The sequence below is a fragment of the Hyperolius riggenbachi genome, chromosome 11, assembly GCF_040937935.1.
Source record: "Hyperolius riggenbachi isolate aHypRig1 chromosome 11, aHypRig1.pri, whole genome shotgun sequence".
Classification (NCBI taxonomy): Eukaryota; Metazoa; Chordata; class Amphibia; order Anura; family Hyperoliidae; genus Hyperolius; species Hyperolius riggenbachi.
Window position 1 is genome coordinate 251971065 of NC_090656.1, and position 26990 is coordinate 251998054.

Sequence of the window (26990 nt, forward strand, 5' to 3'; positions counted from 1 at the left end):
CTATACACACACACGGTACACACACACACTGTACACACACTATACACACACACGGTACACACACACACTGTACACACACACACTGTACACACTGTATACATACACACACACTGTATACACACACACACACACACACACAATGGTATACACACACACACACACTGTACACACACACACTGTACACACAAACACACACTATGGTATACACACACACACACACTGTACACACACTATACACACACACACTATGGTATACACACACACACACTGTACACACACACTACACACACTGTACACACACACTATGGTATACACACACACACACACTGTACACACACACACTGTACACACACACACACACACACTGTACACACACACACTGTACACACACACTACACACACACACACTGTACACACACACACACTGTACACACACACGGTACACACACACACTGTACACACACTATACACACACACGGTACACACACACACTGTACACACTGTATACATACACACACACACACACACACACTGTACACACTGTATACACACACACTGTATACACACACACACACACACACACACACACACTGTATACACACACTGTACACACACTGTACACACACACACACACACACACAGTACACACACACACTGTATACACACACACACACTGTACACATACACACGTTTATTTTTGCTTCAGGCGTAGCAGGCTGTAACTCCTGAATAGAGGACAGTCTTGTTGATGGTTTGAAGTTAAGGTGGCCACTAACGGTCCAATTTCTAGCGAAAAATCGTTTGAGCGATCAGAAATTCTGATCGGATTGGTTGTAAATAGCCTCTGTTGATGGGCACAATGGATAGTGAATGATTATAAAATCAGTCGTCCGATTGGATTTCTGTTGAACCAAAATTTGGATTTTCTTGATTGGTTGTGATAGATAAAAAGCAAAGTTTGGTTCGTTGATGGTGTAGCGAACGATTTCACTTCCGATCAGAATTTCTGATCGCTCGAACGATTTTTCGCTAGAAATTGGACCGTTAGTGGCCGCCTTTAGGATGCATGCTTTCGTCATACACAAATTTGAAAACCACAGAGATGTGAAAATGTAATTTTATGGTGGAGTTTAGAAATGACATTCCTCATTCAACCTCGACCACCTCTGCGACTGTGCTGAAGCCCAAAGCTTGCGGCAATAATATTATACCGGGGGCTTCATCACTGTGCAGGACTCCGCTCTCCTGACTGGGGCCGGCAGGAAGCTTCTCAGAGTTCACAGGAAGCAGCAGCGCTGGGGGGTTCTGGCCTTGGCCCAGTTCAGAGGTCTCTGTAAACTCTGTGATCAGTATCCTGTCTGAGCTGTCATCAGTCTCTCCTGCCTCCACTAGCTGCAGGAAGACCAGCGTGTGCTTCGTCTCTCTGTCCCCCACCAGCTCAGAAGCGGAACCTTCCACAGAGGTGTTCTGCTCATCACTGTTGTGGCTGCGCAGATGGCGGTTCAGGCTGTGCTGCAGCGTGTAGCCCATTCCACATATCGGGCAGCGGAATGGTTTCTCCTCCAAGTGTGACTTAAGGTGGCGCCGCAGCTTAGTGGCGATGGGGTAGGATCTGCCGCAGAACTGACACAGGAAGGGGCGGTACCCTGTGTGGAGCCGCTCGTGGGCCCGGAGGGTATGAGGGTCTTTTAACGCCTTGCCGCAAACGGTACATAGGTGCATTTCTCCGGTGTGCATGATCAAGTGGCGCTTCAGTTCGGGCTGCTGGGGGAAGGAGTCTCCGCAGTACTGGCATTTGTAAGGCTTCTCGCCGGTATGGAGTCGTTGGTGAATGCGCAGATTTCCCTTGTGGCGGAAGGAGCTGCCGCAGTCTGGACACGCGTAGGGCTTCTCTCCCGTGTGCATGAGCATGTGATTGCGCAGGGAGCAGCTGTTGGCGAGCTGCTTGTCGCACACGCTGCACTGTAATGGCGTCCTGGTGTCGTCAGCCCTCGGCAAGCAGTAATTCTTGCGGTGGATGCGCAGAGTGGGTCGGCGGGCGAAGCTTTTCCCGCAGTCCTCGCAGCGGTACGGCCGCTGGCCGGTGTGGAGCACGGAGTGGTCCTTCAGGTCCCGCTGAGTGCCGTACGCCTTGTCGCAGTGCGGGCACTTGAAGGGGCGGAGGCCTTTGTGGCCGAGTAGGTGGGCTTTGAAGCTCTCATCTGAGCAGTAGGCCTTGCCGCATTCTGTGCACAGGAAGGGCTTGTGTCCGCTGTGGATGAAGCTGTGTCTCTTTAGGTGCCCCAGCTGGGAGAAGCTCTTGTCGCAGTCTGGACATGGGAACGTGCGTTTGGAAGGTGCTCTTAATTCCGGTTCTTTACTTGTGTCTTTCTTCCTATCTTCAGGCATGTCCTCGTCCTCTCCCCCTAGATCAGAGAAGGTATCTGGACAGCTCTTGCCTTGATGGGGTGTAACAGAGCGCGCTCGCTTGGCTGCTTTACTTAGTACAGTCCTCTCTGGATGGTCATCTTCCTGCAGATGGTCCTCTCTTCGCTTGGTCTTCCTTCTCTCGGGGGTCTTCTTCTGACCAGTGACATTTCTGGCTTTAGTGCTCTTCCTCCCGGGATCTTCAGTCTTGGATGCAGCATCACCCGAATCAGGACAGCCGGTGCAATCATCTGGGATGCTTTTCACAAGTCTGCAATCGGTTTCTAATGCTTCCTTGTTTTCCTTCTTCTCATCCATATTAGTCGACTCTACAGGAGAAAATAATCAGCCGTTAGATGTTGATAGAAATACAATGAAATGCAAAGTGCACAGCACTGCAAAAGACATGTCTAGTGTGTGAATAATGCTGCAATTTGCTCCTGCTCTTTAATGTTGAAGAGACACCTTAAAGGACAAGCGAGGGAAAAGGGGGCTGCCATATTTATTTCCTGTTAAACAATACCAGTTGCCTGGCTGTCCTGCTGGGCTCTTTGGCTGCAGTAGTATCTGAATCACACCAGAAACAAGCATGCAGCTAATCCAGTCACACTGCAGTCAGAAACACCTGATCTGCTGCATGCTTGTTCAGGGGCTGTGGCTAGAAGTATTACAGGCAGAGGATCAGCAGGACTGCAAAGCAACTGGTATTGATTAAAATGAAAAATATGGCAGGCTGCACATACCTCTGGCTTCAGGTTCCCTTTACATTTTTCTCAATTATAATTAACCCATTCGCGTTCCGTCGTTTTCACTTGAGAAATGTTCACCTCCCATTGATTAGCCTATAACTTTATCACTACTTATCACAATGAACTGATCTATATCTTGTTTTTTTCCACCACCAATTAGGCTTTCTTTGGGGGGTACATTTTGCTAAGAGCCACTTTAGTGTAAATGCATTTTAACAGGAAGAATAAGAAAAAAACCGGGAAAATTCATTATTTCTCAGTTTTCAGCCATTATAGTTTTAAAATAATACATGCCTCCATAATTAAAACTCACGTATTGTATTTGCCCATATGTCCTGGTTATTACACCGTTACAATTATGTCCCTATCACAATGTATGGCGACAATATTTTATTTGGAAATAAAGGTGCATTTTTTCCGTTTTCCATCTATCACTATTTACAAGTTTAAAATAAAAAAAAAATATAGAAATATTTCATCTTTACATTGATATTTAAAAAGTTTAGACCCTTAGGTAAATATTTACATATATTTTTTTTATTGTAATGTTTTTTGTTTTTTTATATTAAACATTTTATTTGGGTATTTTTGGGAGGGTGGGATGTGAACAATAGTTTTATAATGTAAATGTGTGTTTATTTTTATTTTTTTTACTTTTAGTTGTAGTTTTACTTTTTGGCCACAAGATGGCGGCCATGAGTTTGTTTACATGACGTCACTAAGCGTAACATACGCTTAGAGCGACGCATGGGGGAGGCAACAGCCAGAAAAAGCGCAGCTTCCGAGAGAAGCTGTCGCTTTTTCAGTGGGGGAGAGGAATCAGTGATCGGGCACTATAGCCCAATTCACTGATTGCCTGGCTAACGAACCGCGGGCTGGGAGCATGCGTCTACGCGCGCGATCGGCCGCGGGAGTGCGCATGGTTCCTGGACGTAGAAACTACGTCCAGGACCTAAAATAGGTTAAAGGACAACTAAGGTGACATGTGACATGATGAGATAGACATGGGTATGTACAGTGCCAAGCACACAAATAACTATGCTGTGTTCCTTTTTTATTTCTCTGCCTGAAAGAGTTAAAAATCAGGTATGCAAGTGACAGTTCTGTCCGGGTCCGACTGGGTCAGACTATAGCGTAACCCTCACTGATAAGTAATTACAGCCATAAAACACTTTCCTGTCAGTAAATGGCTTCCGAGAGCAGGAAATAGATAAAAAGGGTCAATAATTCATAGATTTGAGCTCTGGCATACTTCAATGAATGTGTACCATTGAGCAGAGACAATGAAACAGTAAAAACTTAAAAACTAGATTTAAATATAAAGTAAAACTGTTCTATAACAAAAAAGGCATTTTTAGGAGGAGGAGGATGGATATAATTGTTTTTCTCATCAGTTTATTTTCACCTCGGATGTCCTGGAAAAAAATTGGCTTGGGTCTATAAACCAAGAAATTAACAATCTATCCTAACCCATTACATTTTTATAAAAATCAGCTATATTAAAGAGAAACTCCAACCAAGAATTGAACTTTATCCCAATCAGTAGCTGATACCCCCTTTTACATGAGAAATCTATTCCTTTTCACAAACAGACCATCAGGGGGCGCTGTAGGACTGATATTGAGGTGAAACCCCTCCTACAAGAAAAGTACATACTTTTTTGGGCAGTTTCCTGACTGTGAACCTTGTTGCATTGTGGGAAATAGCTGTTTCCAACTGCCAAAAACCATGCAGCAGCTACATCACCTGCCAACAGTAAAATGTTCACTGGAGTTCCTCTTTAACTACTACCCGACCGCAACACACCGATGGGCGTGACCGCGGCGGCAGCCCCATGACCGCCTAACGCCAATCGGCATAAAGTCCTGGGGCAGGGATATGCAGGAGATTGTGCACGCCGATGCAGCTCCGCTTGGATGACAAAGCTTCGCTCCGCCATCAGTCTCCCAGCGGCGATCGTTGCTAGGAGACTATTAGACGGCGAAACTGTCCCCTCTGGAGGCACAGGAGGGATCAGCTCTCATAGGCTGAAGCCTATGACAGCCGACTGTTATTGGGTAGCAGGGGGAGGGTGGACATAAAAAATAAATAAATAAAATAGCTAAATTTATTTAAAAAATAAACAAAGAAATATTTATAAAAAAATAAACATCCCAGCAGGGATCAAAGCCCACCAACAGAAAGCTCTGTTGGTGGGCGGAAAAGGGGTGGGGGGGAAATCCCTTGTGTGCCGAGTTGTGCAGTCCTGCAGCGAGCTGCAGTGGCCTATTATGTAAAAAATGGCCTGGTCACCAAGGGGGTTTAAGCCCTGGTCCTTAAAGGGAAGGTTCAGGGAGGGGATTAAAAAAATAAAAATAAATTTCTACTTACCTGGGGCTTCCTCCAGCCCGTGGCAGGCAGGAGGTGCCCTTGCCGCCGCTCCGCAGGCTCCCGGTGGTCTCTGGTGCCCGACCCGACCTGGCCAGGCCGGCTGCCAGGTCGGGCTCTTCTGCGCTCCATTTCCTGGGACTTCTGCGTCCCACGCCGGCGCGCTGATGTCATCGGACGTCCGCCGGGCTGTACTGCGCATGCGCAGAACTACTGCGCCTGCGCAGTACAGCCCGGCGGACGTCCAATGATGTCAGCGCGCCGGCGTGGGACGCAGAAGTGCCAGGAAATGGAGCGCAGAAGAGCCCGACCTGGCAGCCGGCCTGGCCAGGTCGGGTCGGGCACCGGAGACCACCGGGAGCCTGCGGAGCGGCGGGGAGGGCACCTCCTGCCTGCCACGGGCTGGAGGAAGCCCCAGGTAAGTAGAAATTTATTTTTATTTATTTTATTTGCAGTGTGCAAGAGGCCTTAATGTTCCTGCACTAGCGGGAATGCGTAAAAATGTACGCAATGCGTCCCGCCGACCTCCGAGGTCGGCAAGCTGGCAGCGGGGGACTGGAGAAGCAGTGAGTGACTACGAGGGCACAGGATGGCTGCATGGGGCTGGTAGAAGCCCCAGGTAAGTGAAACACTTTTTTATTTTGCTTGAACCTTCCCTTTAAGCGCCGTATGATGTAAACAGCGGAGATTTCTTCCTCGCGTGTTTACATTTCGCCTGCAAGCCGCGATCGGAGGCTTGCAGGCAGTTCACGGAGACACCCTCCGTGAACTGACATGGAACGTTTCCATGGTAACACCACTTCGACCTGCCGACGCCTATCGGCATTGGGTGGTCGTTAAGTGGTTAATGCTAGGGGCACACCTGGCTACCTGAACTGGGGAGGGGCTGCTTAATGCTGGGGGCACACCTGGCTACCTGAACTGGGGAGGGGATGCTTAATGCTGGGGGCACACCTGGCTACCTGAGCTGGGGGCTGCTTAATGCTGGGGGCACATCTGGCTACCTGAATTGGGGAGGGGCTGCTTAATACTGGGGGCACATCTGGCTACCTGAATTGGGGAGGAGCCGCTTAATGCTGGGGGCACACCTGGCTACCTGAACTGGGGAGGGGCTGCTTAATGCTGGGGGCACACCTGGCTACCTGAACTGGGGAGGGGCTGCTTAATGCTGGGGGCACACCTGGCTACCTGAGCTGGGGAGAGGCTGCTTAATGCTGGGGGCACATCTGGCTACCTGAATTGGGGAGGGGCTGCTTAATACTGGGGGCACATCTGGCTACCTGAATTGGGGAGGAGCCGCTTAATGCTGGGGGCACACCTGGCTACCTGAACTGGGGAGGGGCTGCTTAATGCTGGGGGCACACCTGGCTACCTGAACTGGGGAGGGGCTGCTTAATGCTGGGGGCACACCTGGCTACCTGAACTGGGGAGGGGCTGCTTAATGCTGGGGGCACACCTGGCTACCTGAGCTGGGGAGAGGCTGCTTAATGCTGGGGGCACACCTGCCTACCTGAACTGGGGAGGGGCTGCTTAATGCTGGGGGCACACCTGGCTACCTGAACTGGGGAGGGGCTGCTTAATGCTGGGGGCACACCTGGCTACCTGAACTGGGGAGGGGCTGCTTAATGCTGGGGGCACACCTGGCTACCTGAACTGGGGAGGGGATGCTTAATGCTGGGGGCACACCTGCCTACCTGAACTGGGGAGGGGGCTGCTTAATGCTGGGGGCACACCTGGCTACCTGAACTGGGGAGGGGCTGCTTAATGCTGGGGGCACACCTGGCTACCTGAGCTGGGGAGGGGCTACTTTATGCTGGGGGGCACACCTGGCTACCTGAACTGGGGAGGGGCTGCTTAATGCTGGGGGCACACCTGGCTACCTGAGCTGGGGAGGGGCTGCCTTATGCTGGGGGCACACCTGGCTACCTGAACTGGGGAGGGGCTGCTTAATGCTGGGGGCACACCTGGCTACCTGAGCTGGGGAGGGGCTGCTTAATGCTGGGGGCACACCTGGCTACCTGAACTGGGGAGGGGCTGCTTAATGCTGGGGGCAAACCTGGCTACCTGAACTGGGGAGGGGGCTGCTTAATGCTGGGGGCACACCTGGCTACCTGAACTGGGGAGGGGCTACTTTATGCTGGGGGGCACACCTGGCTACCTGAACTGGGGAGGGGCTGCTTAATGCTGGGGGCACACCTGGCTACCTGAGCTGGGGAGGGGCTGCCTTATGCTGCGGGGCACACCTGGCTACCTGAACTGGCGAGGGGCTGCTTAATGCTGGGGGCACACCTGGCTACCTGAACTGGGGAGGGGCTACTTTATGCTGGGGGGCACACCTGGCTACCTGAACTGAGAAGGGGCTGCTTAATGCTGGGGGCACACCTGCCTACCTGAGCTGGGGTGGAGCTGCTTAATGCTGGGGGCACACCTGGCTACCTGAGCTGGGGTGGAGCTGCTTAATGCTGGGGGCACACCTGGCTACCTGAACTGGGGAGGGGGCTGCTTAATGCTGGGGGCACACCTGGCTACCTGAACTGGGGAGGGGGCTGCTTAATGCTGGGGGCACACCTGGCTACCTGAGCTGGGGAGGGGCTGCTTAATGCTGGGGGCACACCTGCCTACCTGAGCTGGGGTGGAGCTGCTTAATGCTGGGGGCACACCTGGCTACCTGAGCTGGGGTGGAGCTGCTTAATGCTGGGGGCACACCTGGCTACCTGAGCTGGGGAGGGGCTGCTTAATGCTGGGGGCACACCTGCCTACCTGAACTGGGGTGGAGCTGCTTAATGCTGGGGGCACACCTGGCTGCCTGAGCTGGGGAGGGGCTGCTTAATGCTGGAGGCACACCTGGCTACCTGAACTGGGGAGGGGGCTGCTTAATGCTGGGGGCACACCTGGCTACCTGAGCTGGGGTGGAGCTGCTTAATGCTGGGGGCACATCTGGCTACCTGACCTGGGGAGGGGCTGCTTAATGCTGGGGGCACACCTGGCCACCTGAACTGGGGAGGGGGCTGCTTAATGCTGGAGGCACACCTGGCTACCTGAGCTGGGGAGGGGCTGCTTAATGCTGGGGGCACACCTGGCTACCTGAACTGGGGAGGGGCTGCTTAATGCTGGAGGCACACCTGGCTACCTGAACTGGGGAGGGGCTGCTTAATGCTGGGGGGACACCTGGCTACCAGAACTGGGGAGGGGGCTGCCTAATACTGGGGGCACACCTGACAGCCTATATGGTGGGGGGTTCATACCCTGAACCGATGACTGGCGGAACTAAGACCAGGGTTGCATTTGACTTCTAGAATTGGGGGGGGGGGGGGGGGGCACAAAGCTTGCCCACTCCTGATCTAGAAGCAGAGCTGAAGCGCTAGAAGACTGTACATACCTGTATCGTTGGACGTCACTGCAATGCTCTGTTCATTCACAGGATCCGCTGTGGCTGCCGACTCATATGTTGGGTGGTCTGAACAGGACAGTTTAGCCCCTTCTGGACTTGGCGTCAGTGACGACCCATCCTCCTCCTCTTCCTCCGCTGTGACGGCTGGCTCTGTCCTCTCCATCTCCGGGGTCCCCAGGGAGGAGGCCCCCTTTGGCTGTGGTGTGACCACCAATACTTCTGGCTGCATGGATGATGATGGCGTCTCCCCTGAATTCTCTTTGGTGGCTTTTGTCATGTCTTCCCCTACATCCTCTGTCTGCAGCTGCTCCGAATCTTCTGGAGAAGAATCACATGAGATATCCTGAGTGCATGGTGCGGCTCCGCTCTTTAACTCGCTGACATGCTCGCCATCCCCCGTGCAGTCTCCATTCTCTTGCTGCAGAAGAAGGAGCTCCGAACCCGGCTGAATCTTAGAGACCACCTGGAGGCGGAAGTTCCCACCTAGTTGGCACAACTTCACATTCCCCCGCTTTGAGCTTCTTCTGATAAACCTGCAAAAGATCACACCTTGCCGTTACATGGAGGCTGTGCTCTCTGCTGCCCTCTAGAGGTGGATACATTAAATAAAACCGGCTACAAGACTGGAGGAGGTGAGGGCAGCTTAGAACACAATATACAAGCTGCTCTAAATATTTGAGGTAAAGGTGTCCTGGTACTTCCAGACACGGCGGAAAGCAAATTAAAGTGGACCTGAACTCTTGCACAGAATGGAAGGGAAACAGAGTAATCCACCCTATATGTATTTAGAGAGTTTAGTCTGTCTAACTCCCCCTCATCTGTGACAAATCACAAGTTGTAATTTGATCTCTCCCCTGAATCAGCTGACTGCTACAGCAGATAAGCTCATTTGAAAGGACAGGATGTTAACAATATGTCTGCTTCCATGAAAGCAGGAAGTAGACACACTGCAGATTTATACCAGATGTAACAAAGAAATGTTTTTTTCTTTAAATGTTATTATGCTGTTGCTTATCTTTTAGAGCAGAGAGTAAGTTTTCTGTTCAGGTGTGCTTTAAAGGACAACTGAAGTGAGAGGGATATGGAGGCTGCCATTTTTATTTCCTTTTAAAGCGGAACTGTAAATAGTTTTTAAACACAGTGTTTCACTTACCTGGGGCTTCTGCAAGCCCCCAGCAGCCGCCCTGTCCCACGCCGGTCCTGCCCGAGCCTCCGTTCACCCGCCGACGTTCGGTTCTGTTCCTAGACTTCTAAGTCGATGCCTGCGCAGCTCTGGCCAAGCGTATCTTTTCTTCGCGTTCCCCTCTGCAATAACAGGGGACGCCAAGAAAGGATACGCGTGGCCAGACCCGCGCAGGCGCAGTGGCCCGGCGGTCGAAACCGAAAGCAGCTAGCGGCGGGAGAACGGAGGCTCGGGCAGGACCAGCGCGGGACAGGGCGGCTGCTGGGGGCTTACAGAAGCCCCAGGTAAGTGAAACACTGTGTTTAAAAACTATTTACAGTTCCGCTTTAAGTAATACCAGTTGCCTGGCTGTCCTGCTGATCCTCTGCCTCTAATATAATTTAGCCATTGAACAAGCATGCAGCAGATCAGGTGCTCTGCCTGAAGTGTGACTGGATTAGCTGCATGCTTGTTTCAGGTGTGTGATTCAGCCACTGTCAGGAATATACTGGGGTGCTTATGATGTAAGGATAATATTTTAATTTGCCTGTCTGACTGCTATGTACTGTACTTCAGATGCGTATGTATGGGTCATCATCTGGCTTTGGGGGAAGCTGTACTTGTCTGTGTGACAGTGTGGAATACAATTACCCTCAGTTCCTCGGAGAGCAGGGAGCTAATTAGAAGCCCTATTGTCCCATTATACCAATCAGGACATAGTCAGGGAACTTCAAAGACCTACATTTGCATCTAAAGAGGACTTCAGTGAATAATGCTTGGGGTAATAAGACAATGGCAGAAGTGAAGTGTGTTGAAGTCCTTTTGATACCATTTGCTACCTGTGGAAATTGAATTATTGGTGGAGGTGCAACCTCCTTATCTTTGATCAGCTAGGAAGTACTGTCAACAATGGGGTTGTCACCTGTAACGTGGACTAGGGAAGTCTTTTCATGTATGTGGGCTATTGTACATTTTTCGCAGGTGGATGTTAGATCTCTGGAGATCCAATTATGACTGAGGATGTAATTAAATCTAGCTTCCCCCTGTCCACACAGGCTTACAGCCTCGAGGCGAATATTTCATTATAAAAACCAGGGGACATCTACCTCAAATCAGTTCTCTTCTGACGGTAGCTACGGCTGGTCTCCTGGCCTAAGCTAGTGGACTCCTGGCCTAGCCAGAACTGTGTCCGTCCACACAAAAGTCCACGATTCTTCTATCTGGACCCCTTTATTTTGGTAAGCAAAATCGCTTTGTGTGTTATCTTTGTAACTTTTATCTTGTAACTATTTTTACTTTGTTTTTTGTAATCTTTTTGTATATATTAAGTTCTGCACTGTTCTATGTTTTTCTGGAATATTAAATTATTATTTAATAAGCTTGACTTCTGCTGTACTAAACTAACACTCATAGCCTAGAAGAGACTGAAGTGTAACCGTGTATAAGTTCATGCCTAGTTGTATGTTTGAGCAACACTACCGTAGGAAATTGTAATTGCATTGGGTGTGGGGGCGTTTGTCATACGTTGGCCTAAGCGCGCAGCTGACCCAACGTACGAACAACGCCAGTGCGAGTAGCTAACAGTATCGTTCGGAACGACTGTTAGTGGGTCTTTGCTTCACGACAGTGTAAGATTGCAACTGTGTGTGTGTGGGTGCGTGGCGTTCCCGTATTTGGCCTAAGCGCAAAGCTGACCCAGATACGAAAACGCGGAGTGCGCGCTGAGGACTCGACAGCAGAGTGGAAGTGTCTAGCGCACAGCTAGTGGTGGCAGTGAGAAGTGTTTGAGGGGTTCCAGCCTTGTTTGTAGCTTAAATAAGGCTGTTCCCCGCTTAATCTGGTCAAACCCGCAGTCGGGAACCGTATACGCAGGCGTGCCGCGGGCCGGTTCTTGACATAATTGGCTGGCAGTGGTGGCATCGTTTAGTACATTAGTACGCAGTTTAGCTCGCTATTCTGAGTACTAAAGGCTGGAAGCTTGCTAGAAGCAAATAGCCTACAGAAGTCTACTCAGTGCAGAATCTATATACGTTTTTGGTTTTTTTTGGGTTCAAAGATACACACTTGGTATTTGCTTTCCCTTCCCCCCTTTTTTCTTTTTCTTTTTTGCAACACGATGGCTCAGAAAGCATCCAGCTATGCAAGGCAAAATAAAGAGATGCTACTCCACCTGTGTGAGCACAAAGGCATCGAGACGGTGAGCGGCCAGACTAAGGAGCAGTTGGTTCGTGCCCTCGAGGAGCATGATGAGGCAGAGCAAGCCCGTGCTTCAACGTCAGCGGATGCAGCTCACGACATGCCAGAGGAGGAATCGCTCCCGCTACAGGATGCGAGTGGAGACGATGTCCTGGATGATCCACCGAACACGGAGATGACATCTCTGGAAGCTGATCTACAGCTACTGAACTCGGCTGATCCTGAACTGCGCCTAAAGCTGATCCTACTGCACCGACAGGCAGAGAAGGAACAAGCGGCACAGCGACTCCAGGCCGAGAGGGAACAAGCGGCACAGCGACTCCAGGCCGAGAGGGAACAAGCTGCACAGCGACACCAGGCCGAGAGGGAAAGTGCTGAACGGCAACACCAGCTGGAGCTGGCTAAACTTCAGCAGCAGAACCGGTCTGCTGGACCCGCAGAACGCGAAGGTGAGCGAGTCCACAGAATCCCCCTGGATAAGTTCCCCGCTATGGACAAGGACTCTGACATAGACACTTTCCTACAGGGGTTTGAAAGGACTTGTCGGCAGTATGGGGTGCCCCGTGAGCAGTGGGCAAGATACCTCACACCAGGGCTGAGAGGCAAGGCCCTGGAGGCGTTTGTGAGTCTCCCCCAGGAGGAAGAAACAGACTTTGAGGCGATTAAGAAAGCCATTATTGCGCGATACCACCTCACGCCAGAGGTGTATCGCAAACGTTTCAGGACAGTGCAGCGAGGTCCTAATGACAGTTACCTGGATCATGCGTGCAACCTGCGCACTGCCTTCCAGCAGTGGTTAAAAGGACTGTCGGTTGAAACCTTTGATGCCCTGCAGGAACTGATAATAAAAGACCAGTTCCTCCACACTTGTCCTGTTGAGGTCCGGCTGTTTGTGCTGGATCGAGAACCAAAGACAGTGGATGAGGCTGCGGAAATGGCCGATGCCTACACCGCCCATAGAGCACCTGAGTCCCGGAGGACTACTACGCCCAGCTGGAGAGGAGAACAGATTGCTAAACCTGTTTCACCCAGCACCCAGAGGAGGCAAGCACCGCTGTCTCCTGGATTCAAGCAACCTGACACTCGGAAATGCTTTGTATGTGACAGGGTGGGTCATATCAGCACGACTTGCCCAGAGAGGAAGAGGGAGGCCCCAAAATCCAGTGAGGCCTCAAACGCCAGTGAAGTCCCAACGGCATTGTGTGCTACCAGGAATGCCACTGGCTATGCAGAGAATCTGCAGCTTGTCACGGTTGGGGGTACAGTTGCCACTGGGCTGAGAGACACTGGAGCAGAAGTGACTCTCATACATCCCCAGCTTGTGAACCCGGAGCAGTACATACCTGGGAAAATGATTGCTGTCAGAGGAATTGGGGGTGTCACCCCCGCCATACCCACCGCCTTGGTCCACCTGGACTGGGGGGCCGGCAGCGGATTGAAAGAAGTTGGGGTAACCGACAAAATCCCCACCAACGTGTTGCTGGGTACTGACCTGGGACGGTTAGTGGCCCGGTATGAGCCTACTCCAAACCCCGTGGAGCCTGCATCCCCAGCAGAAGTTCAGGACTCTTGCAAGGTACTGTCTGATAATGCTGTGCAAATGGGGAGTGCTGGTGAGGCCCCAGGGGCTATGGACTGTGTGCTAGGAGCCAGCCCTAGTGAGTCTCCAGTGCCTAGGCCTGGAGGGGGACATGTTGATACAAAGAATGCAGAAATTGATAATGTCATTTATGACGCACGGACTATCGAGGCGATCGATGCAAGAACTGTTGATGCTACTTGTGAAGTGCTGAGTAGCAATGTGTGTAATGATACAGATAATGTGGATGTTTTATGTAATGTCCCAAATGACAATATATGTAGGGCTGATAATGCTGTGTGTCATGTGGACACTCCGTCAGCTGCAGGAGTAACCAGCGGCGCTCGCTGGGCTGCAGCAGGTGGACTGTCCACTGAAGGGGCAGATGGCACTAGGCCAGATCCTTCCCCTTCAGATGGTTTCCAGACCAAAGGTGATGTGGTTTATGATACGTGTAATGTGGACGCTCCCTCCGCTGCAGTGGTAACCCGCAGCGCTAGCGAGTCTACAGCAGAGGGACTGTCCACTGAAGTGGCAAATGTTGCTGGGTCAGCCACATCCAATCCGGAACCTGGCCTGCAGGGCCCAGGAGCCTCTCCGTCTGCAGCCTTCCTGGAATGTGTGACAGGCAGCACTGAGCTCTCTGGGGCTGTTCGATTTGACAGCAGCCTGGAAGAGCTCAGGGGGCTAGCCAGCAGGTCACCAGCTGGGAGGGGCGGGCTGAGAGGGTCCTGGGAAGTTATTCCCTCGGAGCTGTCCGAAGGGGAAGAGGCAGACCAGCAGATAATCGATCCCCAAAGGGACCGAGAGATAGCTCCTGCCACTATATAGAAAGTGCCTGTAGCGACGGTTGGAACCCTCCCCCAGCTGCAGCACTGTCTCTATGGTCGCGAATTCACGGGTGTCACTGACCCTCATTCCCCTGGTTGGTTACGTCAGGTTGTCAGGGGCAATGACACATTGCAGCAACCTGACCTAGCTTTCCAGTCCTGTAGCTTGGAGCTAAGGAATTACCCCCCCAGGCCCGGCCGTCAGTGTCGGCTTTGGCAGGACGATTCGTTAGAATCATCTGCCGGCGCCATTTGGAAGAGGGGGCGTGTCAGGAATATACTGGGGTGCTTATGATGTAAGGATAATATTTTAATTTGCCTGTCTGACTGCTATGTACTGTACTTCAGATGCGTATGTATGGGTCATCATCTGGCTTTGGGGGAAGCTGTACTTGTCTGTGTGACAGTGTGGAATACAATTACCCTCAGTTCCTCGGAGAGCAGGGAGCTAATTAGAAGCCCTATTGTCCCATTATACCAATCAGGACATAGTCAGGGAACTTCAAAGACCTACATTTGCATCTAAAGAGGACTTCAGTGAATAATGCTTGGGGTAATAAGACAATGGCAGAAGTGAAGTGTGTTGAAGTCCTTTTGATACCATTTGCTACCTGTGGAAATTGAATTATTGGTGGAGGTGCAACCTCCTTATCTTTGATCAGCTAGGAAGTACTGTCAACAATGGGGTTGTCACCTGTAACGTGGACTAGGGAAGTCTTTTCATGTATGTGGGCTATTGTACATTTTTCGCAGGTGGATGTTAGATCTCTGGAGATCCAATTATGACTGAGGATGTAATTAAATCTAGCTTCCCCCTGTCCACACAGGCTTACAGCCTCGAGGCGAATATTTCATTATAAAAACCAGGGGACATCTACCTCAAATCAGTTCTCTTCTGACGGTAGCTACGGCTGGTCTCCTGGCCTAAGCTAGTGGACTCCTGGCCTAGCCAGAACTGTGTCCGTCCACACAAAAGTCCACGATTCTTCTATCTGGACCCCTTTATTTTGGTAAGCAAAATCGCTTTGTGTGTTATCTTTGTAACTTTTATCTTGTAACTATTTTTACTTTGTTTTTTGTAATCTTTTTGTATATATTAAGTTCTGCACTGTTCTATGTTTTTCTGGAATATTAAATTATTATTTAATAAGCTTGACTTCTGCTGTACTAAACTAACACTCATAGCCTAGAAGAGACTGAAGTGTAACCGTGTATAAGTTCATGCCTAGTTGTATGTTTGAGCAACACTACCGTAGGAAATTGTAATTGCATTGGGTGTGGGGGCGTTTGTCATACGTTGGCCTAAGCGCGCAGCTGACCCAACGTACGAACAACGCCAGTGCGAGTAGCTAACAGTATCGTTCGGAACGACTGTTAGTGGGTCTTTGCTTCACGACAGTGTAAGATTGCAACTGTGTGTGTGTGGGTGCGTGGCGTTCCCGTATTTGGCCTAAGCGCAAAGCTGACCCAGATACGAAAACGCGGAGTGCGCGCTGAGGACTCGACAGCAGAGTGGAAGTGTCTAGCGCACAGCTAGTGGTGGCAGTGAGAAGTGTTTGAGGGGTTCCAGCCTTGTTTGTAGCTTAAATAAGGCTGTTCCCCGCTTAATCTGGTCAAACCCGCAGTCGGGAACCGTATACGCAGGCGTGCCGCGGGCCGGTTCCTGACAGCCACTACTGCAGCCAAATAGACTAGCAGGGAACAATGTAAAGGGAAAAAAAACCGAGAGCCCAATATAGTGTAGTACGTCTTGACAAATGGAACAAGACAAAACAATAAGAAATATACTCACAAGTCTGGGTTACCACTAAGGCAACCACTGAAGATGCAGGTGTGGAGAATTGTAACCTGACCCCACTCAGGTCTAAGAAGTCGCTCTCTGTAGACTGGAAAAACGGGGATGCACCCCTCCACCAAGAGTGGACTAGATCAACAAATGATGAGGAATAACAGAGGCGCCAGATAAGTATAAAAGGCTTAAAAACTGCTTAAAAGGAGGGGGGTTGGTGGTTACCGCCCTCAGGTACAGAATGACTAGTCAATCGGTCATATATAAATAATTTATTTTGAAATCTCCAGGCAAGCAACGCGTTTCACGGGTCAACAGCCCGCTTCATCAGGCAATCAATTTGGAGATAAACACGACTGTGTCTAGAAAAGGAAAAGCGCCTACTGTGTAGGCGCTTTTCCTTTTCTAGACACAGTCGTGTTTATCTCCAAATTGATTGCCTACTGTGTAGGCGCTTTTCCTTTTCTAGACACAATTTTATATATGCAAACTGCGCCTCCCTGCAAACTTATCTAGACAAAAGTTTTACCTAAATACCAAGTGCATATACAGTTTATATGGTATGTCCACCAATCGCATGTAACCAACACAAGTATGCGCTATTACAAAATTGTCCAGCAATAGACGATATGGTAAGATGTATGTCAGCGCTCCTCCTCTTCAAGCTCTGTGCTCTAAAAGACACAAACACATATACTGCACATAGTGCATTACTGCCAGTCAATGACTCCCAAACTCTGTGAATCCTTTAAACACACCCAGGGTGATAAATGGTGCCTCTGTGCCAAACCCCGTGCTAAGTGCCAAACTGCTCACCAGATGGTTGCCACCTCAGACACCAGGTGGATCTAGCGTTTCAATATATAGACCAGGCAAGCAGCTCTCCGTAAAAAATTCCAACTCTTTAATCCAGATCAGACTTGTAAAATACAAATAAAATGCTCATAGCGTAACATGTAAAATCAATATGCTAAAGGCCTGCGCCTCAAGTACGCACTTACGTAGCAAGAAGATTTTTGGGCGTATCGGGCTCAAGACCCAGTGGTGACACTCCTCTCCGGGTGAACTCGGCGTCCCGCAGCTCCACCTCAGGGTGTCCGCTCACAGTTTCCGTGTAGTCAATGCGACTACCTTGCACTTCCGTATCCCGTGACGTCAGACGCACCTGGCTCCGCCCTACGCGTTTCGTCCGTGCGGACTCATCAGGGGCTGACGTCACAGGTGCGGCCGACGTCTTTTGTAGCTCCAGACCTTCCCCCCGCCTGCGTCATCAATAGTCTTGCGCCGCCTGGAACGCACGTCGCTAGGATCATGCGTCCCATCAGCCTTAATGAGCACAGCGCCATCTAGCTCCTGTTGCCTCTAATCTTTCCTTGGCTTGGGTGACCATTTATCACCCTGGGTGTGTTTAAAGGATTCACAGAGTTTGGGAGTCATTGACTGGCAGTAATGCACTATGTGCAGTATATGTGTTTGTGTCTTTTAGAGCACAGAGCTTGAAGAGGAGGACCTTTTCTAGACACAGTCGTGTTTATCTCCAAATTGATTGCCTGATGAAGCGGGCTGTTGACCCGTGAAACGCGTTGCTTGCCTGGAGATTTCAAAATAAATTATTTATATATGACCGATTGACTAGTCATTCTGTACCTGAGGGCGGTAACCACCAACCCCCCTCCTTTTAAGCGGTTTTTAAGCCTTTTATACTTATCTGGCGCCTCTGTTATTCCTCATCATTTGTTAAATAGACTAGCAGGGCTGCCAGGCAACTGGTATTGTTTAAAAGGGGAAAAAATATGATAGCCTCCATATCCCTCTCACTTTAAAGTGTTGTTTAAGGCAAAATACACACTAACTGGAGTGTTAGGGTGGGGTGTTGGGAGAAAGAGTTTTCCAGTGTGTGTACATACCTCACCCACTTCAGGACTGGGAGGGACTTTTTCAGATCTTCCTGTAAAGACAAAAAAAACCCATAAGCAATGCATCAAGTACACTTATAAACACATTATAGCACCCGCAGCTTACCTCATTTGTCTGCAGTCCGAGCTCGGGATCCGGACTGAGAGGAGGAATCAGCGAACCGACGGGCAGATGTTCCCCAACACACCACAAGCCCAGGCCAGCCTCCTCCGAAAGAGAAGGACCCAATGCCAGGCCATAGGGCAAGCTGTGTATAGCCTGGCACACAGCATCTTCTGTGCACTGCACAGGCTGGGAGAAGGCTGGTGAACTCATACAACCTGCAGGAGCAAAGAGAGAACCTGTCACTAAAAGCCGACACATCTGCTCACCGATCCCACAATCACTTCTTACAGGCCTGTCTGTTTGTGGCATTAAAATAATCAAACTTTAAAAGGACTGTTCATTTTTAAGAAATTACTTTCAATTAAATAAAAAATAATCCATTTCTGTATTTACAAAATTTAACGCTGCCTTCTACAACAGAAAGGTATTTGCAGGTTACCACTTCAATATAGCCAAAAAGCAAGACCTATACTAAATCCGTTCCGGTTTTATCGGGTCTCCTAAACTAATGCAGTATGGGTTTTGTTTTTGCAGAAATGGGGAAGTGATATACTGTACCTTCTATTTTAAAGAGAACCTTAAAGGATACCCAAAGTGACATGTGACATGATGACAGATGTGTATGTACAGTGCCTAGCACACAAATAACTGCGCTGTGTTCCTTTTTTTCTTTCTCTGCCTGAAAGAGTTAAATATCAGGTATGTAAGTGGCTGACTCAGTCCTGACTCAGACAGGAAGTGACTACAATGTGACCACCACCGATTCCCCTTTTAATCTCTTTCTTGCTCTCAGAAGCCATTTCCTGCTAGGAAAGGGTTTTATAGTTGGAATTTCTTATCAGTGAGGGTCACACTGCTGTCACTTCCTGTGTGAGTCAGGACTGAGTCAGCCACTTACATACCTGATGTATAACTCTTTCAGACAGAGAAAGAAAAAAAGGAACACAGCATAGTTATTAGTGTGCTAGGCACTGTACACACACATCGAGGAGAACGCCAGCGCATACCACTAAGGCTGCATCTGAAATGACCACCAGCTCAGTGTGCAGCACCTAAATAGATTTTCTGCACACTTTGCATTCAATTCAGATGCAAATCATATGCAAATCTGCTACTACTTATTATGCATTTTTCAGTCTGACAGAGGCGGTGTATGCCTGTGCGATTAACCATTCAATTGCAACATGTGTTTAGGGACGCGCAGCCTTTCCCCCCACCTTTTTTTTAACACTGTACATACACATGTCTATCTCATCCTGTCACCTCGGGTATCCTTTAAAATGGACCTGAACACTTGCACAGGAAAGAAGGAAAGCATAGAGAAATGCACCCTGGATGTATTTAGAGAGTTTAGCTTGTCTAATTCCCCCTCATCTCTAAGTAATCCCAACTGTAATTTGATCTCACAGCTGTGTCAGCTGGCTGCCATGGCAGAGCAGCTAATTTGTAAACACAGGATGTTAACAATATGTCTGCTTCCATGAAAGCAGGAAGTAGACACACTGCAGATTTATTGCAGGATTTGTATCGGCTGTAACAAAGAAATGTTTGGTTATTATGCTGTTGCTTATCTTTTAGAGCAGAGAGGAAGTTCTGAGTTCAGGTCCGTTTTAAGCAAAAGGAGTATGGAGGCTGCCATCTTCATTCTCTAATTAACAATGCTGGTTGCCTGGCTGCTGTGCTGATGCCCCGCCTCTAATACCAGAAGTCACTGGCCCAGAACTAGCAGCAGATCAGATGCTGCGACTTCCCCCTCTGCTGGAACCTGATCAGAGAAATATTCTGCCTCCCCCCACACCGCAGACAGAATTCAGCATGAAATAAATCTATTGGAAGTTGTTAGCTTGCATCTTTTTATGTTGCTTTATACCGTAAATATTGATAATACTAGCTGATTGCCCGGCGTTGCCCACTTATGCATTTGGCTGCTGTTCGCTCCACAGATTGGCCCTTTGTGGCTCCGCCCCTCTCCAGCATTTGAACCCCAGTCACCCAATGACCAACTGTAGCAGGTTTGAGGCATCTGCTATTACCAGTGTAATGCTGTGCATACACGGGTCGATCCGGCGGCCAGATCGACTCCCGCCGCGTCCTCGCTCGTCCACATGGATCGATTCCTGCTCATACCCGCTGGCGCTTCTTATCTTCCGCTCAATTCGCCGCTATTGCCCGCCCGTGGGTATCGAGCGCGGAATCGATCCCCGTGGTGATCGGACACGTCGGATATTATCAATCGAGCCGTCAGGTATAATAAGCCTCCCTGATAAGCAGGGCTGTGGAGACGGTACAAAAATCTTCCAACTCCAACTCCTCAGTTTATGAAACCACGACTCCGGGTAACCAAAATGGCCCAGACTCCGACTCCTTAGTCTAATATTTAACAGGGCTGTGGATTTTGTACAAAAATCACCCGACTCCGACTCCTCAGTTTATGAAACCACGCTCCGACTCCAACTCCGACTCCGGGTGCCCAAAATTGCCCCGACTCCGACTCCACAGCCCTGCTGATAAGCCTCCCTCGACGCCGCGCATGCCCTGCATAAAAATGGCAGAAATTTAAATATTCCCCTTTAAAATCAACAGGAGAATTTTGATTGGCTATTATAGGCTCCACCCACTTCCCTGAATATTAATCTCAGTCACCCAGTGACCATCTGGGCAAAGTTTGAGAACCCTGCCATTAACAGTGCAAAAAGGGCTCCAGTTTATATTTTCCCTGTGAAATTCGTTTTTTTTTGCTCCGCCCACTTTTTGTAACCTGGACACACAGTCACTCAATGACCAAGTTTTTGAGCTTTGGGGTCCTTGACATCAATAATTTGTATTTTCCCAGTTAAAATTAAACACATCTGAATGGCTGTTTGTGGCTTCGCCCCCTTTTCAGAATTTAAACCACAGGGACCAACTGTACCAGGTTTGAGGCTTGTGCCATTAACAGTGCAAGAATGGCCGCAATTTTAATATTCTCCTTGAAAAGTGACTTGTGATTTTTGATTGGCATTTTAGGCTCCACCCACTTTTCTGAATATTAATCCCAGTCACCCAGTAACGAGCTATGCTAAGTTTGAGAACCCTGCCATTAACAGTGAAGAATTCAATTCAATTCAAGCACTTTATTATCATTGTGAAACACAACAAAATTACTTTTCATGACAACCCCACGGTGCATATAGGGAACATAGTGATAGTAACAAGGGTAGGAAGAGAAGAAATTATACAAGTATGCCGGATATTACAGATGTTTGAAACAATTTGTACATAATGTTAATTATTTCAGAGAGGATTCAGAGTTCATCAAGTTTATGGCGGATGGGAAAAAGCTGTCTTTCAGTCTGTTTGTGTGTGTGCGGATTGATCTAAAACGTTTACCTAATGGAAGGAGCTCAAACAAGGCATTTCCAGGGTGAGTGTTGTCCTTGATAATGTTTTTGGCCCTTCTCACGCTGTGAGTATTATACAAAAGAAGGGCTGCAGTTTACATTTTCCCAGGGAAATCTGTTTTTGACTCCACCCAGTTTTTGTAACCTGGACACACAGTCACTCAATGATCAAGTTTGTTAGCTTTCAGGTTCATGACATCAAAATTGTGTGAATAGAAGCAGTTTAACCAGCAAAGAAATTTTATTGGCTGTTTGTGGCTCCACCCCTTTGGTGAATTTGAACCCCAGTCACTTAACCCCCTTGGCGGTAATCCCGAGCTGAGCTCGGGGTATGCCGCCGGAGGTCGCCGCTCAGGCCCTGCTGGGCCGATTTTCAATCTGAAAAAAGCAGCACACGCAGCCGACACTTTGCCAGCCGCGTGTGCTGCCCGATCGCCGCCGCGTGCAGCGGCGAAAGAGGGTCCCCCCAGCCGCCCGAGCCCAGTGCAGCCGGAACAAACAGTTCATGACGTCACTCCGCTCGTCGCCATGGCGACGAGGAAAGCGAAACAAGATAGGCCGCTCATTGCAGCCTATCTTGTTACTTTCGATTGCCGGAGGCGATCGAAAGTACGCTTCCGGAGCGCCCTCTAGTGGGCTTTCATGCAGCCAACTTTCAGTTGGCTGCATGAAATAGTTTTTTTTTAATTTAAAAAAAACCCTCCCGCAGCCTCCCTGGCGATTTTAATAGAACGCCAGGGAGGTTAATGACCGACTCTAGCAGGTTTTAGACCTTTGCCATGCATAGTGTAAGAATGGCAGCAGTTTCAATATTCCCCTTGAAAATCAATAGGTGAATTTTGATTGGCTGTAGGCTCCACCTACTTTCCTCAATATTAATCCCAGTCATGCACTGACCAAATGTGTTAAAGTTTGAGAACCCTGCCAATAACATAATTGCTAAAATCAATGTAACAAATCTGATTGGCTGTTTGTGCCTCCACCACCTTTAGTGAATTTGGACCCCAGTCACCCAATGACTGACTGTATCAGGTTTGAGGCCTCTGCCATTAACAGTGTAAGAATGGTAGCAATGTAAACATTCCCCTTGAAAATCAATAGGCGAACTTTGATTGGCTGTTTTAGGCTCCACCCACATTTCTGAATATTAATCCTAATCACCCAGTTGCCAACTGTGTCAAGTTTGAGAACCCTGCCATGTAAAAAATTTAGTTGTTGGCACCCCCCCTTTTTTTAACCTTAACAGACAGTAACTCAATGACCAAGTTTATGAGCTTCAGGGTCCTTGGTATCAATAATTTGTATATTCCCATTGAAATCAAACAAATCTGATTGTCTGTTTGTTGCTCTGCCCCCTTTCTGAATTAGAACCCCAGTCACCCAGTGACCGACTGTACCAGGTTTGAGGCATTTGCTATTAACAATGTAAGAATGGCAGCAGTTTAAATATTCCCCTTGAAAATCAATAGGTTAATTTTGATTGGCTGTTGGCTCCACCCACTTTCCTGAATCTTAACCCCACTTACCCAGTGACCAAGCGTGCCAAGTTTGAAAACTCTGCCAATAACAGTGTAGGAATGGCTGCAGTTTACATTTTCCCATTTAAAATGAATGGCTGAAATTTGATTGGCTGTTTTATACTTCACCCACTTTTCCTGGATTTGTAACCTTGGTCACCAAGTGACCAACTGTACCAAGTGTGGGGACTCTGGCTTGCTTACTGTGAGAATGACAGCCTTTTACATTTATTTTCATTGACATGAATGGGTGAAATCTGATTTGCTGTTTGTAGCTCCGCCCAGGTGTGCAGGGGGGACGCGAGACCCCCAGAACATATCATCCCAGGTAGTAAGGGATCTGTATACCAAGTTTCGTTCAAATCCGTCAAGGTGTTTTCACGTGATCGCGGCACATACATACATACGATTTTATATATATAGATTAATTCATTTTGTAAGAAGCAAAAAATTTCCAAAACTCAGTCAGTTAAACTGATACTTTGATACCATAACAACAAAAGCCTCAGAACAGATTTTCTTGGAACCCCAAATTCAGTGACATGACTATGTACTCTGTAACGTGCTGCAGAAGATGTCAGTGCTATATAAATCCATAATAATATGGTAGGACATTAGACTATGACTATGGTAGGATTAGATTGTGAGCTCCTCTGAGGACAGTCAGTGACATGACTATGTACTCTGTAACGTGCTGCAGGAGATGTCAGTGCTATATAAATACATAATAATAATATGGTAGGACATTAGACTATGACTATGGTAGGATTAGATTGTGAGCTCCTCTGAGGACAGTCAGTGACATGACTATGTACTCTGTACTGTGCTGCAAAAGATGTCAGTGCTATATAAATACATAATAATAATAATATGGTAGGACGTTAGACTATGGGCTCTATTCTCAAAGACTTCCCGCATGCGGTAAAGTACATGCGGGAAGTTTGCTCCCAAAATACCGGCAAGTTGGGATTCTCAAAATGTTCCGCATGTTTTTTCCGCATGCGGAAAAAGTGTGATAAAAGTGCGGGATTCATGCGGTAAAATTTCCGCAAAAGTCGGTATTTTCCGCAATAAAAGATCAATTCTCAAAGATGTTCAGGCGCATCATTTCTTCGTTAATTACCGAATTTTTATCACCTACAAGTAGTAGGTGATATATTCCGCATCCCATTGACTTTAATGAAGTGTGGAGGCTTAAGGGCTGTGCTTGGTGGACTTTAACTATTTTTTTTTAAACACTTTTTCATGCGACCTTTTTACCGCATGATTCCCGCATGAATAATGGCCGTTTCCGCATCTTTTTTCCCGCATGCGGCAAACATGCGGAAAATGTTAGTGAATGCTGAAAAAATGCGGAGTTTACCGCTGGCGGGAATTTACCGGTAAAATTTTGCGGTACTTTTGGCTCTTTGAGAATAGAGCCCCATGACTATGGTAGGATTAGAGTGTGAGCTCCTCTGAGGACAGTCAGTGACATGACTATGAACTCTGTAATGTGCTGCAGATGTCAGTGCTATATAAATACATAATAATAATATGGTAGGACATTAGACTATGACTATGTTAGGATTACAGTGTGAGCTCCTCTGAGGACAGTCAGTGACATGACTATGTACTCTGTAATGTGCTGCAGATGTCAGTGCTATATAAATACATAATAATAATATGGTAGGACATTACACTAGGACTATGGTAGGATTAGAGTGTGAGCTCCTCTGAGGACAGTCAGTGACATGACTATGTACTCTGTAATGTGCTGCAGAAGATGTCAGTGCTATATAAATACATAATAATAATATGGTAGGACATTAGACTATGACTATGGTAGGATTAGAGTGTGAGCTCCTCTGAGGACAGTCAGTGACATGACTATGTACTCTGTAATGTGCTGCAGAAGATGTCAGTGCTATATAAATACATAATAATAATATGGTAGGACATTAGACTAGGACTATGGTAGGATTAGAGTGTGAGCTCCTCTGAGGACAGTCAGTGACATGACTATGTACTCTGTAATGTGCTGCAGATGTCAGTGCTATATAAATACATAATAATAATATGGTAGGACATTACACTATGACTATGGTAGGATTAGAGTGTGAGCTCCTCTGAGGACAGTCAGTGACATGACTATGTACTCTGTAATGTGCTGCAGGAGATGTCAGTGCTATATAAATACATAATAATATGGTAGGACATTAGACTAGGACTATGGTAGGATTAGAGTGTGAGCTCCTCTGAGGACAGTCAGTGACATGACTATGTATTCTGTAATGTGCTGCAGAAGATGTCAGTGCTATATAAATACATAATAATAATATGGTAGGACATTAGACTATGACTATGGTAGGATTAGAGTGTGAGCTCCTCTGAGGACAGTCAGTGACAGGACTATGCACTCTGTAATGTGCTGCAGAAGATGTCAGTGCTATATAAATACATAATAATAATATGGTAGGACATTAGACTATGACTATGGTAGGATTAGAGTGTGAGCTCCTCTGAGGACAGTCAGTGACATGACTATGAACTCTGTAATGTGCTGCAGATGTCAGTGCTATATAAATACATAATAATATGGTAGGACATTAGACTATGACTATGGTAGGATTAGAGTGTGAGCTCCTCTGAGGACAGTCAGTGACATGACTATGAACTCTGTAATGTGCTGCAGATGTCAGTGCTATATAAATACATAATAATAATATGGTAGGACATTAGACTATGACTATGGTAGGATTAGACTGTGAGCTCCTCTGAGGACAGTCAGTGACATGACTATGTACTCTGTAAAGTGCTGCAGAAGATGTCAGTGCTATATAAATACATAATAATATGGTAGGACATTAGACTATGACTATGGTAGGATTAGAGTGTGAGCTCCTCTGAGGACAGTCAGTGACATGACTATGAACTCTGTAATGTGCTGCAGATGTCAGTGCTATGTAAACAGGAATATCCTTGTTAGGGGGATACAGACCACTGTGTGTGTGTGTATATATATATATATATATATATTACAGGCACAGGCAGGAGGACTCTGGATACTGACCTCCTCCAGCAGCTCTGGTTGCCGGCCGCGCACACTCAGCTGTTCCTGCACAGGAAGTCAACTTCCAAACAGCAACCACACCGGATCAGTCCGATCCCAAATTCCGTCCCCGGAAACAGCAACCTTTACATGTGTTCCGTGTGAGATAAATAACACATCGGACACAAGTCATACATTCATTCTCTGCAGCGTTTCCTTGTGAAGGCGGACATACGCTTCATACATCAGGCAGAGCGGCTCTCTAAGCTTCCCTCAAGCCGAGGAGAATTCGCGCACTACAACTCCCAGGGTCCCTCGGTGCAGCGCCGGAAGTGACGTCACTGACACGCAGGGAGGCAGCTCTGACAGCTGGGGAGGGTCCGGTAGCCATGGCGACCCTGCTTCCCTTTCCGCCCAGTTTCCGGATGTGTGTGTGTGTGAGTGAGGAGACGGGAGGAGCTGCGGGGAGAGTGAGAGAGAGATAGAGAGGAGCCGCCGGGAGCCGCCGCCACAGCAGCAGCCGCCTGAGGTGAGGAGCGGGCGTGACGTCACGGGTCACATGGGCGGGGGA

General features: G+C 48.3%; 2 protein-coding genes across 2 annotated transcripts in view; one reads left to right on the forward strand and one right to left on the reverse strand.

Annotated features, from left to right (window-relative positions):
- Positions 1–1103: 1103 nt before the first annotated feature.
- ZNF408 (zinc finger protein 408) lies at positions 1104–26947 on the reverse strand. The gene is made up of 5 exons (XM_068260094.1): positions 26441–26947; positions 18492–18706; positions 18377–18417; positions 8902–9446; positions 1104–2735 (listed from the first exon to the last, which is right to left on the reverse strand). The coding sequence occupies exons 2-5, from the start codon at positions 18699–18701 to the stop codon at positions 1147–1149; spliced, it is 2385 nt and encodes a 794-aa protein (XP_068116195.1). The 5' UTR covers positions 18702–18706; positions 26441–26947; the 3' UTR covers positions 1104–1146.
- ARHGAP1 (Rho GTPase activating protein 1) overlaps positions 26808–26990 on the forward strand; it is a 143489-nt gene continuing 143306 nt past the window's right edge. Inside the window, exon 1 of the mRNA XM_068260095.1 lies at positions 26808–26948. The gene's annotated coding sequence lies outside the window, so the exon portion shown is untranslated. The remainder of the gene's footprint in view (positions 26949–26990) is intronic.

What these genes read in the sequence shown, in the direction of transcription:
- ZNF408 (XM_068260094.1), bottom strand. Translation starts at nt 18,701, where the DNA reads ATGAGTTCACCAGCCTTCTCCCAGCCTGTGCAGTGCACAGAAGATGCT. An exon ending in TCGGACTGCAGACAAATGAG is followed by an intron (nt 18,418 to 18,491) that starts GTAAGCTGCGGG and finishes TTGTCTTTACAG; the next exon opens with GAAGATCTGAAAAAGTCCCT. An exon ending in CCAGTCCTGAAGTGGGTGAG is followed by an intron (nt 9,447 to 18,376) that starts GTATGTACACAC and finishes GATCTTTTGCAG; the next exon opens with GTTTATCAGAAGAAGCTCAA.